This window comes from Eptatretus burgeri, chromosome 17 (genome assembly GCF_056783735.1).
Source record: "Eptatretus burgeri isolate ZD-2024b chromosome 17, Ebu_testis_v1, whole genome shotgun sequence".
NCBI lineage: Eukaryota > Metazoa > Chordata > Myxini > Myxiniformes > Myxinidae > Eptatretus > Eptatretus burgeri.
In genome coordinates this window covers 22813472-22826235 of record NC_140977.1, presented here as the reverse complement: position 1 = coordinate 22826235, position 12764 = coordinate 22813472, and the positions used below count along the sequence as shown (strand labels likewise).

Below are 12764 nucleotides of genomic sequence, written 5' to 3'. Positions count from 1 at the left end.
GACCTCTTCTTGGAGGTGGTTCCTCGGGGAAGCGACGCATCGACTGGAAGGATCGGCGCCTCGTCTCACCAGCACGTGTTGAGAAGTGCGGGAGGATTCGTGGGAGCTCGGGAAGGATCGCGGCTTGGCGATTGGATCCAGCTCGCTCTCGCTGGAGCCTGGGTCCGAACAACTTGAAGACCACACGAGGTGGAGAGGCTCTGGGTTTCAGCTCACCTGTCCTCCGAGCTGGAGCCTGTTATTAAAGGCCTCTGCCACGTGTGTGTGTGTGTGTGTGTGTGTGTGTGTGTGTGTGTGTGTGTGTGTGTGTGTGTGTGTGTGTGTGTGTGTGTGTGTGTGTGTGTGTGTGTGTGTGTGTGTGTGTGTGTGTGTGTGTGTGTGTGTGTGTGTGTGTGTGTGCCCATCCAATAAGTAGGAAATTGTTAAGTGCTTCGTGTGCTGTAAATGTTTGCATCGCATTTCATATAGACTCATAGTTCTTTCGCCGTGCTTTTGTTGCTTGTATAATTGCATACGTGTTTTGCCTTGTTTAATTGCATATGTGCTTTATTATAATAAATGTCCTTGTGTGAATGTAAACCTGTTCTTTGCGTCCATTCCCTCGTTGAACTGCCCCATCTTGCACTCGGAATATAGTTGGTTTTTAAATAGCCGGCAAAGTGATCGGGTCCAACGGGACTGCACGATAATACCCCGCTCGGTTATCCCAAAAGGAAGCGAGCTGCTCAAGTGGCTCGTTTCCAAGCGGTCCCGTTGAGGTACAATCTCTCGGTAACCGACCCGCGCGAATAATTCGGTAAATCAAAGATTTGGCGATCGGACCATGTAGCACGGGTAGAGTGCGGACAAGGTTGTGGTGTGGTTAAAAACACACCCGTGGCTGGTTTCCGGCGTTGATCCGGAAAGCCGTGACTGGATTGTCCGTTCGGTGGGCGAAGCGACCGCTATTGGTTGGATGTGGTCGATCGCACGCCGACGGGCGGGAATTCTACAACAATATTATAGTTTAAAAGTTTCACATCATTGTGGAACACCCTGGATTCTGGTCATAAGAACAGATCTTAAGGTTGATTCCAGTAAGAGTACCATGGTAATCTACTTTTTTGTTTCCATCACTTTGCAGTTTTTAAAAGGCAATTCAAAAAGGCAACAAAGGGCAACAAGAAAGTTTTGGTAGTTTCAAATCCGTCATCGTAACAAGGAAATCCAAGTTCCACATGCAAGTTCATAGCCCATCAGATAAAAGCAAGCCCCACTGCAAGCACAGTCACATTTTTTATTACATAGCTACAACCCCAGACAATGCAAAATTGAAGAAAAATGACAGTTCAGTTTGGACTATGTGGTCCGTTAACTTCACCCAAGTGGCAATAAGCATTGCTGGAATGCATGCACGAGACAAAGACTGCTCAATTAAAAAAAAAAAATTTCAAAGCAAAATCCACGGATATTAAAGTATGCCGATTCTTGTACACATCAAAATCTATCCAAAAATACATTTGGGGTCTTTTTTTGGAGACCCCCACCCCAACACGTTATTTTGCCATAAATTTGATAAAAATTGAAATTTTAGTTTTTCACTTTGGGTTGACCTTTACCAGGTCATAAAATTCCCTTTTCGGACCAAGCGACATCCATGCAATAAGAAAACTCTCACCTTGTATGTATGTACAGTGGGGAGAACAAGTATTTAATACACTGCCGATTTTGCAGGTTTTCCCACTTACAAAGCACGTCGAGGTCTGTAATTATCATAGGTACACTTCAACTGTGAAAGACGGAATCTAAAACAAAAATCCTGAAAAATCACATTGTATGATTTTTAAATAATTAATTTTCATTTTATTGCATGAAATAAGTATTTGATCACCAACCAACCTGCAAGAATTCCGGCTCTCACAGACCTCTTACTTTTGTCTTGAAGAAGCCCTCCCATTCTCCACTCATTACCTGTATTAACTGCACCTGTTTGAACTCGTTATCTGCATAAAAGACAGCTGTCCACACTCAATCAATCAGACTCCAACCTCTCCACAATGGGCAAGACCAGAGAGCTGTCTAAAGACATCAGGGCCAAAATTGTAGACTTGCACAAGGCTGGGATGGGCTACAGGACAATAGGCAAGCAGCTTGGTGAGAAGGCAACAACTGTTGGCGCAATTATTAGAAAATGGAAGAAGTTCAAGATTACAGTCAATATCCCTCGGTCTGGGGCTCCATGCAAGATCTCCTCGTGGAGCCTCAATGATGAGAAAGGTGAGGGATCAGCCCAGAACTACACGGCAGGACCTGGTCAATGACCCGAAGAGAGCTGGGAGCACAGTATCAAAGAAAACCATAAGTAACACACTACACCGTCATGGATTAAAATCCTGCAGCGCACGCAAGGTCCCTCTGCTCAAGCCAGCGCATGTCCAGGCCCGTCTGAAGTTTGCCAATGACCATCTGGATGATCCAGAGGAGGAATGGGAGAAGGTCATGTCGTCTGATGAGACCAAAATAGAGCTTTTTGGTTTAAACTCCACTTGCCGTGTTTGGAGGAAGAAGGATGAGTGCAACCCCAAGAACACCATCTCAATCGTGAAGCATGGAGGTGGAAACATCATTCTTTGGGGATGCTTTTCTGCAAAGGGGACAGGACGACTGCACCGTATTGAGGGGAGGATGGATGGGGCCATGTATCGCGAGATCTTGGCCAACAACCTCCTTCCCTCAACAAGAGCATTGAAGATGGGGCGTGGCTGGATCTTCCAGCATGACAACGACCCGAAACACACAGCCAGGGCAACTAAGGAGTGGCTCCGTAAGAAGCATCTCAAGGTCCTGGAGTGGCCGAGCTCGTCTCCAGACCTGAACCCAATAAAAAATCCTTGGAGGGAGCTGAAAGTCTGTGTTGCCCAGCGACAGCCCCGAAACCTGAAGGATCTGGAGAAGATATGTATGGAGGAGTGGGCCAAAATCCCTGCTGCAGTCTGTGCAAACCTGGTTAAGAACTACAGGAAACGTCTGATCTCTGTAATTGCAAACAAAGGTTTCTGTACCAAATATTAAGTTCTGTTTTTCTGATGTATCAAATACTTATTTCATGCAATAAAATGAAAATTAATTATTTAAAAATCATACAATGCGATTTTCAGGATTTTTGTTTTAGATTCCGTCTTTCACAGTTGAAGTGTACCTATGATAAAAATTAGACCTCTACTTGCTTTGTAAGTGGGAAAACCTGCAAAATCGGCAGTGTATCAAATACTTGTTCTCCCCACTGTACATGTATAGATGCATGTTCCAGAAATACAGCCAAAACGGTACACGATGGCACAAAAATTTTCGGCAGACCTTACTCACCATTCGCTTGCGTGTGGAGTATCAAGTTTCGTTGGAATCGTGCAACGAAAAAAGAAAATCAATTCCCGATTCAGTCACAGGGGTGCAAATTAACGGCCGCCCGGTCGCCAATGGCGCCTAACTTTTGTGCTGGGCGGGTACACAACACTGACTTACCTGCCCGGGTGGCGTATCACCGGTGATTCCTGTTATTTTGTACAATTTGTACTAGCTTCTCTACTAGTTTTCTCAACTGGAACTACTGTTTTTGTCCGCAGAAATCACCGGTAATTCTGCGGCAGCCATTTTGTCTGTTTTCATTTCGTTCCAAATCACGCGCGATTGCACGAGATTTGACGGTTTAGCGCGTAGTACTCGACGTAGTAGCACGCAAACATGTATCCCCACCTGTAACAAACGTCTTGGTGTCATCGTCCTTGTGTTCGAATTTCATTATATTCTACATCCAAAATAAAACTTCATTTATTTTTATCTTGCCAAAACGAAGTTTTGCAAGATATGTTAGTCAGCTTGTATGTTTTTTTGTTTGTTTGTCTGTAATCACGTATAAAAAAATTCTGCAGAGCACAGTTATCGGAAATTTTTGTAACTTCGCATATCAGAGGCCTATAGAGGTCCTTTTCAGTGCACAAAATTTTGAAGGTCAAGGTCAAAGGTCAAGGTCACTTTGGCGCAAATCAGGTGAGTCGACGAAACCCTTATTTTTTTGAGCAATTTTGATCGGATCATCTTCAAACTTCATGGGAATATAGTTCATGGTCTCGCGCTCAGCCGATTAATTTTTGGTGGCGATTGGCCTTGACCTTCATGTTTTTTGTTTTTTTTGGTCTGTAATCACGTATAAATCACTGCAGAGCAGTTATCATTGGAAATTTTTGTAACTTCGCATATCAGAGGCCTATAGGAGGTCCCTTTCAGTGCATAAAATTTTGAAGGTCAAGGTCAAAGGTGAAGGTCACTTTGTCGCAAATCAGGGGAGTCAACGAAACCCTTATTTTTTGAGTAATTTTGATCGGATAGTCTTCAAACTTCATGGGAATATAGTTCATGGTCTGACGCTCAGCTGATTAATTTTTGGTGGTGATTGGCCTTGACCTTCATGGTTAGCGACTCAGGTCAAACATATTTGACCCCAAGGTCAAATTTTCAAGTTTTAGGAACCATATCATGTAGTACCTCAAATTGAACACCTCGATGAGTGCTTTCTAGATATGTCAAGCTTGAGACATTATGATGTCATTTGGTGACGTTACGAGGCAAAAGCATATTTTTCATGGTTACTCTGTAGAACGATTCTCATCGGAATCTCTCGTAGGCAGATATTCCTCAAGGAGTCGCTCCTGGTGGATCGCAGCTCTGTTCACCCTGCGGGTGACATTGGTTTTTTACTTATTGGAAACCAGCCTCGCTAATCGGCGCAAAATGTACATCACCAAAACCCCCACCTGTAGCAAGCGCGTAGTACTCGACGTAGCACCCAAAGTCAACCTGACAGTCTGACTCAGAATTTGTCAGATGACTCTGAGAGTGATTCTGAGTCAGTCTATCTCTCCCATTCTGAATCAGATTGAATTGTGACTGAGTGATGAATTTGTTGCCATTATTAATGATTTTTGTTCGTTGCCAGTTCATAAAGACAGTGAGTCAGTCAGTTTTCGTGTGTGTCAAAAAAAGTGTCAAAGGCCGCCTACAGTACTGTAATAGTACAAGTGAATATATTAAAAGTGTTTGATATCAAACTTTTTCTAGTCACCGGCCCTGCTGGCCGGTGGACAAATATGTTAATTTGCACCCCTGAGTCAAGTACTCTTCGGGAAAATTTGATCAATGCAAACCTCAGCAGTATAGTTCGCTGCAGCTATCTTTTTTTTCTTTCTTGAAATGATTTATTTCAATATCTCAAACATTTAGAAGAGATAAAGAACGATTTATTTTTAAGCATAAAATAAACATCACCATTTTTATCCAATACTTCAGTGTTCATTAATAAATAAAATTGTGTATAGAAGATTACGCACAAAAAATTCGACTTTCTTTTCTCCGTTTTATTTTTTTCTTCACATTGACGTGCAATGTCAAGTTTCGTTCAAATCGGGCAACGAAAAAAATCAATTCCCGATTCAGTGAAGTTCTCTTCGGGAGTATTTGATCAATGCAAACAACTTCAGCGGTATAGTTCGCTGGAGCTTCTTTTTTTTTTATGAAATGATTTTTATTATCAACCACTGTTACAATGGGAACCCAACGGGTTCACGGGTCGTCTAGTCTATACTATAAAAGGAGCAGTGTGCGAGTGGCACCACATGGGTTCCACTTATTGGTTGGACAGTTCACCTGACTCCACCTACAATTTACATACATTTTCACATTTGCCGTTCCCTCCCAGCTCCATAAGTTTTCCCTTTAGTGTAAAACAAGAAAAGCAACAGTTAAAAGGATTTTGAGCCGATAGGAGTTAGGGGCCTTGTGAAGATGGGCCTCGGCGATCGTGGAAGCATTCTGTTTATATACTCGCCAAATAGCTGTGGCATTATCTCAAGAAGTGTTTTTACTGCAGAGGTTATTGCAGGTCCTTGCTATAATTTCCAACTAGTTTCTCTTAAAATCGAGTTGGACAGGTGGCTGTGACAGGTTTCTGTGAAGCCGTTGATCGCATGATAGGGAGTGGAAAGCGTTAAATACAACACCGTTTCAAAGTGGGAATGCCTGTTTGCTGTTATGAGCAGCAGGATGTTGAGGAGGGGGAAAGATTTAGAAGGGAGAGGTTGAGGCTCTGGGAGGTTTTTTTGGGGGGGAGAAAGGGGGGGTGTTGGGTTGTCAGAATTGCATGTGCAAGTTTACCCACAGCAAAAATGTAATTGGCCACAGGTGTTGTTGTTTCAGTTAAAGGTTCTTCTCACAAAGTAGGTGCATAGGCTCCGCTACTGTGTGTGGGGGGGACACAATCACCCTCTGGGTAATGAGATAGTGTCCCTAAACTTTAAAGTATCTCTGATATTTTCCTTGCAATTTTAGATTACTTTATGCTTGTACATTGGCAGATATTGGAGCTAACACTGGGTAAGAGCTTCTGCCATTGCCACAATTTCTTTTTTATTGATTCAAAAAACTTTCATTTTTCCATCATGTACACTTGATTTCAATTCATATTCATGATCATTGCAGCCAAAGCAAACATAAAATTGGACTTTTACCTGGAAATTAAAATTACTTTCAAGATGCTTAATGGCCTCAAAGGGCGAATGACCAGTTTGGGGGGAGGGGGAGTGGACTGCAAACCAAAAGTGTTTCACAAAATTTGGAATGTCCCCCACAGTTCTTACAGCAAAACCAAATTTTAGGATCTGCATCCCCAACAGGGTAAAAGGTTGGGCTTAAGGTCAAATAAAACTAGTGACTTACTCCTTGTCTGGAAAAATTTCCAAGAGTGAGTATGGGGCACGTGGGGTTTTTTTTTTTTGTTTTTTTTTTCGCTTGAAAGCGCTATTCATCACGAGTCGAACGAGGTGATACATACGTAGCATTCAAGTTGAGCCCAGGGTGATTTTTCTGGGAAGACCACTTTTTTCCCCCGCTTTAGGTTGACCTTTAGCTGGTCACTGGTTCAAGTGGAAATTTTTATTGGGGAGGATGACTAAAAACAGATGGAAAAATCTGAGGGTCGGACAACAAAATGACTCTTGTCTGGTCAGTTGTGTGTAATGACCCACACGTGAAACAGTTCAATCAATTCTGGATATGTATTGTTCTGAACTTTACATAAAACACCAGGGAGGTGTCACATATCTATCTGAAACATGTGCACGTCGATTATACAATCCGACAACCACTCTCAACCTCATTGTCTGGACATATGGACTCGTCCTCTCCAGTCACGGTCGGCAAAGACTTTCCACAATCTGCTCAAAAAAAATTAATGAAATAACAAATTTTGATACAATTTTCTTCGGCTCTTTTGTGTAAGAGTATAGAGGGGCAGAGACAGAGGGCCAAAAAAAATGGACCCAACAATCCCAGAGCACAAAAAGCCACCTTTTTTTTATATTTTTTTTCTTCGGATAACGGATCTTCCGTTATTTGGACGTCAGAGGGTCCATTGTTATAAATTTGAGAAATCAGTTCTGAACATAACTCTTGGAAACATCTGAGCCAACAATTGAAAATAAATAAAATATATAAATAAAATCTGAACATTTAAAGTATTGTAATTTAAAGCATCGAAAGCACCATGTGCTTTTGCTTTACTACCCGTCACAACACTGGTCCTCCACATTAGCTCGAAATCGAAACATTAAAGCTCGAAATCACTGCAGTTCGATCGAGGCAGGCACAGGCAAATTGCCGAGCAACACAAAACAAACGCACATTAAAAAAAAAATAAAATAAAATAAAAACACACCAGCTTCTCATAAAGAGCACGCACCAATGATACGATAGAACGTGTAAAGTAATTAGGTCTAATTACACAGTGGAAGAAATTGGAACACAAAGCAGATATTGACCTGTTGGGCGCTTGCTATTCGACCATCCGAGCCCAGCAAGATCCCCAAGTTAACCTCCTACACATTGTAGTGGAAAGTGTATTGGTCCAGTCTCGTCAAAAGGTCAATCCAATGCTTGCCCATGTACTAATATATATATATATATATATATATATATATATATATATATATATATATATATATATATATATATATATATATATATAGTTAAACTCGTTATAATACGAGCCTTCGAAATCCATGGAAAGGTTTTCACCCAAAACCGCGAGATTATTTTCAGTGTGTGAGATTTATTTGTTTTGTTCAAATCTCGGATCGAATCAGACAATAGATTTTAAACCGTGGAACCACGAGCCCCATCACACGACTCGAGAGCGCCATTACTGTTGGCGGGAAATCGTCCGAACCCACGCACGAGTGAATAAAACAAAAAAAAAAATGCCCAAATTTCAAATAAAACCAAAAAAAAAGTTAATTAATGCACACGTGGAAAAAAAAAACTATCAGAAGATATTTGGCGAGACAAGAAAATAAATGTGGGGATGATGGAGGAAGAAGGGGGGGGTGTGATCGAGAAAGGCAAAAACCAAGACAATGGCGACAAGAGCATAACGTGGGCACGGCAGCTCGGCCTGGCATATGGATGCTTAATAACCGTTAGACCGAAACAAAAACACTTACACGCGATAACACGAAGTACATAAACGACGAATGCGTTTAAGCATTCCCAAGTTTAAAACAAAAAAAAAAAAAAGGAAAGAAAGAAAACGCTAAAAGCCTGAGGCCTACAAGGCCTCATTTTTCCGGCCGCGCACGTTCTTTTGCTATCACTGCGGCGCCATGAAGGGGGGAAAAAAATTTTCCTCACACCAACACCCATCCATGCATGCATGCATCTTTACAAACTCCATTACAAAAGTCAATATTAACGTCGTACTTTACCTTTCGTCACGAGCTTGGCAGCATGCTTGAAATTGGATGCAAGACCAGTCCGCTCCAAGCGTAACTCACTGAGGTATTGCCCTTCGGTAGCCATGATCGCGCGTACTGGTATGGAATGAGCAGGCGACGTTGTCCGGCGCTCCACTTCACCGCCGCTTTCCGCAGGACTGCGAAAACATTCCGCTTCGTCAACTAGTTCCAAATCCATTACGCGCTCTCGACTTCACGAATTAAGGGACCAAAGCCTCATTTATTTGTGTTCCAGAAATAATTGCCATGAATTTTTACTTTCGTATCAACTTAATGAAATTGGAAATGGAGTTAGCTGACACGAATGCACGAAACGTAATTATTATTAAATGCGCCATTTAGTATTCTTTCGCAGTAGGCAGCAGAATGAAATAAATTAAAGAAATTCACGATGTTTCCAATTTGGAGAAAGGGAGAAATAGTGCAAGGCGGGGAGGAGAAAAAAAACAAAAAAAATTGTTGAAGAAGAACAACCTATCAGTGTATCGAGGGGATACCAATACACCGCCTAATAAACCAACACTGCACGACCGTAAATGTTTTCCTCTCGTTCTCCAATAAATATTTCTGATGCGTACTTGAAGGGAGGGTACAGATTATTGCGTGATAGATTGAGGGAATATGGTTTCCAAGGAACGACAAGGAAATTTGACGCACGACGAGGTCCTTCGGCCCATCGTGCCTGCGCCACACCAACACCGAATTAAATAAATCCATCAATCTTATGACGTCATTTCATTGGGAGCTGGAGGGACGAGTGTGGTTGAGAAACGTGTGACTGGCTCAGGGACGTCACCACGTAGTTATGGTGATTTTTTTTGTTCTGTTTGTTCATTTTTTTGAAATAATTCCAGCAGTGTCTGTCTGTGTGTCTATCTGTCTGTCTGTGACCGCTGTTTCTCGACAACCACTGGTCCGATCTAATTGAAACTTGCCAGGTATATTGCTGGGGACCTGAGTATGTGCCTTTTCAAAGTTTGATATTAATCGGACAAGGGGTTTCCAAGTTATGGCCATTTATTTACCAAACCAATGACAGGACACGGTGCTATGACGTCACAATTGATGTGACAATTCTTCTTCTTCGTTTGATATGACGTCACAATTGACGCTGGGGACCTGAGTATGTGCCTTTTCAAGGTTTGATATCGTTCTTCTTCATCCGTTTCAGCTGTTTCGCGACAGTGAAGGAACGGTCTGTGTGGTTGTTGTTTCTGGCATGCGGTTTGAAAGTTTTTTTTTTTTTTTTTTTTTGCACGTACAGCCACGCATGTACGGGCACGCACTAGTTTTTTGTAACTTTTGTTATAATTGTTTGTATGCACAGTATTTATGTAGATATCATGTTTGACTATGTTGTTGTTTCGGACGCAGCGTGTGGCTGCATCATTTTCTGGAAGCGCAGCTGTACCACTGGATGCAGTGCCTCCTTATTACCAGTAAGTTGGTGCTCATCTTTCCAACCTCGGAAGGATGACGGGCTGAGTCAACCTACCTGGTATTAATTCAACGGTAATTTTTCAAGTCTTTCACCAACTGGCTGGCCAAGCCTGACGTGAAAGATTGGGGCATGAATTTGTAATTTGTTCAAATTTGTCTTCACATTGAACACCGTGGGATCTTCACTGTCCACCAACGAATGCCGGCAGACAGGACTCCAGGTAAATGTCTTTCTGAGGGACGTCATACACATCGATGAATCACCTTGCCTGTGAAACACCAGGATGACGGTGGTTTATTTTGTATACAGAGTGAAGGCTCCTGGAAGAGCTAGACCACTGAATGGATCAGGACGCAACAGAACAAAAGGAACAGTAGATAGAGGGGGTAGGGAGCAACACCAACAGCAGAGTTGAAGGACAAAATAGAGGGAGGCTTGAACAAACAATGGGTGTGGGGAGGAATTGGAGGTGGGGTGGGGTGGGTGCAAGAAAAGACCCATTGGGTGGACATGATGAATGCATAAGTAAATTCTCAGGAAAGAAAATCTGGAAATTTTGTAGGATGAGGGCTTAGGGGTAGGGTACAGTAGGGGATGGGGGTGGGTGGGGGGAGGTTAACGAGGAGAGAAACGATCATGGTTTTGGATTGGGGATGATCTGAGATGGTGGTGAACAACTCTCATGAAGACCTGGAGAGAAGAATGAGATTCATGAGAATGTGGAAGTTGGTTCCACAGGCAGGGAAAAAAAGAGGAATGAATGATTGTAGGTGAGCAGTAATCCTGGATTTTGGGAGTTTCATAAGAAGGGTGTTGAGTGGACTGTGTAAGCCCTACAGGAACATGGGAAGAACAAAGGATGGAAATAGCAGAGGGTGCTAGTCCAAAAAGGAGGTGGTAGGAGACAGAGAGACCACCGACCTGTTTGCGATGGGAAAGTGATCGGCCCATGGACTCAGCTTCATCATGAGAGATTCCAATAATCTTGAAGGCCTTGGTTTCCACGGCATCAGGCTGAGCAAGGTGTGAGGCAGGGGCGCCAGCCCAGCGGGGAGCGCAGTACTCCCTAAAGATGTGGATGAATGCCTTGTAGGTAGATAGGAGTTCAGGTGTGCCGAAAAAGGACTTTATACGACAGAGGATGCCCATTGGGGGGCTGGCTTTGGTGGACAACTTTGAAACATGGTTTGCCAAAGAAACATCATGGCTGATCGTGAGACCCAGGAGTTTGAGTGGCCTCAAGAGTGTTCAAGTGGATTGTTAAAGAAGTATATGGGAGGGTTTGTTCTTTGGTCCTTTTGGAGGGAGATTGGGAGATTTGTCAGAAATGAAAGACATTTTCCAAGTGTTTGACCAGTTTGTGATTTTTGTCAAGGACTGAAGAGAGGGCAGAGACTGCTGCCTGTCTATTTTAAGGTAAAGAAATGTCATGGCAGAAGAAGTCATCAGCAAATAAATATAGAGGATTTTCCTGAGAATCAGAGGGATTACTGATGAAGAATAGGATTGGGCCCAAAACACTGCCTGGGGGACTCCAGCCTTGACATGGAGAGGGGATGAAAGGATACCATTGAGTGTCACATGTTGGCTACTAGAGTAGAGTAAGTCAGTAAGCCATGTGCAGAGTTGGCCTTGGATGCCATAGGTCGGGAGTTTGGAGAGCAAGGCAAGTTGCCAGACTGTATGGAAAGCATGAGATATGTCCAGAGAGATGGCCCTGATCTTATATGTGACATTGTGGGCAAACATCAATTGTTGGGTGAATCGAAGCAGCAGGTCAAAGGTGGACTGACCTGGTCTGAATCAAAATTGATGATCTGAGATGAGGCTGTTGAAGAAAAAGAAGGATTTTATATCAACTGCGACAAGGGATTCCATGACCTTGCTGATGATTGGAAATAAGCTGATAGGTCTGTGGTGAAAGGGATCAGTTTTTGCATTTTTTTATGTAATACAGTGATGTTGGCTTGTTTCCAAGTAGATGAAGATGAGCTCGGGCAAATAATAGGGTGAAAAAGCAGCAGAGCAGGTTTTTAGCTTATCTGGAATTTACATTCCAGATAACGTATCGTCACCACGCACAGTCCGTCTGTCCGTCCGTCTGTCTCATTTTTCAACTTCTCCGGCCAAATCGCTGCGCCGATCCGGCTTAAATTTTACAGCAACGTTCCTCTCCTGACTATTAACAGGAATTGCAAAGCTCGTTCTGGGTACATTACTTTAAGGAGGTGAAAATGGCATACTTAGTAAATTCCTTCAAAAATCTTCTTCTCCAGACTCACCAGTCAGAATCCTACCAAATTTGGGTCACAACAGTAGGACGTGGTCCTTATGTTAAATTGCGGAGGCCATGTTGATCACTTGAGTGGAAGTGTGTCAAAATGGCAGTCGCACAAATTCCTTCCAAAATCTTTCTTCTCCAGACCCACCCGTCAGAATGCTACCAAATTTTGTTTACAACATCAAGACAGAGTCATGGTTTTAAATTTCAGAGGTCACGCCAA

At 42.8% G+C, this 12764-nt stretch overlaps 1 protein-coding gene across 2 annotated transcripts in view; it reads right to left on the bottom strand.

Moving 5' to 3' along the window:
* Positions 1–9073, bottom strand: part of LOC147009544 (KH domain-containing, RNA-binding, signal transduction-associated protein 2-like) — a 43799-nt gene extending 34726 nt beyond the window's left edge. For both annotated transcript variants that reach the window (XM_085862407.1, XM_085862408.1), the window contains exon 1: positions 8790–9073. In XM_085862407.1, coding sequence (XP_085718533.1) covers positions 8790–8997 — 208 coding nt within the window. In that variant the 5' untranslated portion in view covers positions 8998–9073. The remainder of the gene's footprint in view (positions 1–8789) is intronic.
* Positions 9074–12764: the final 3691 nt, after the last annotated feature.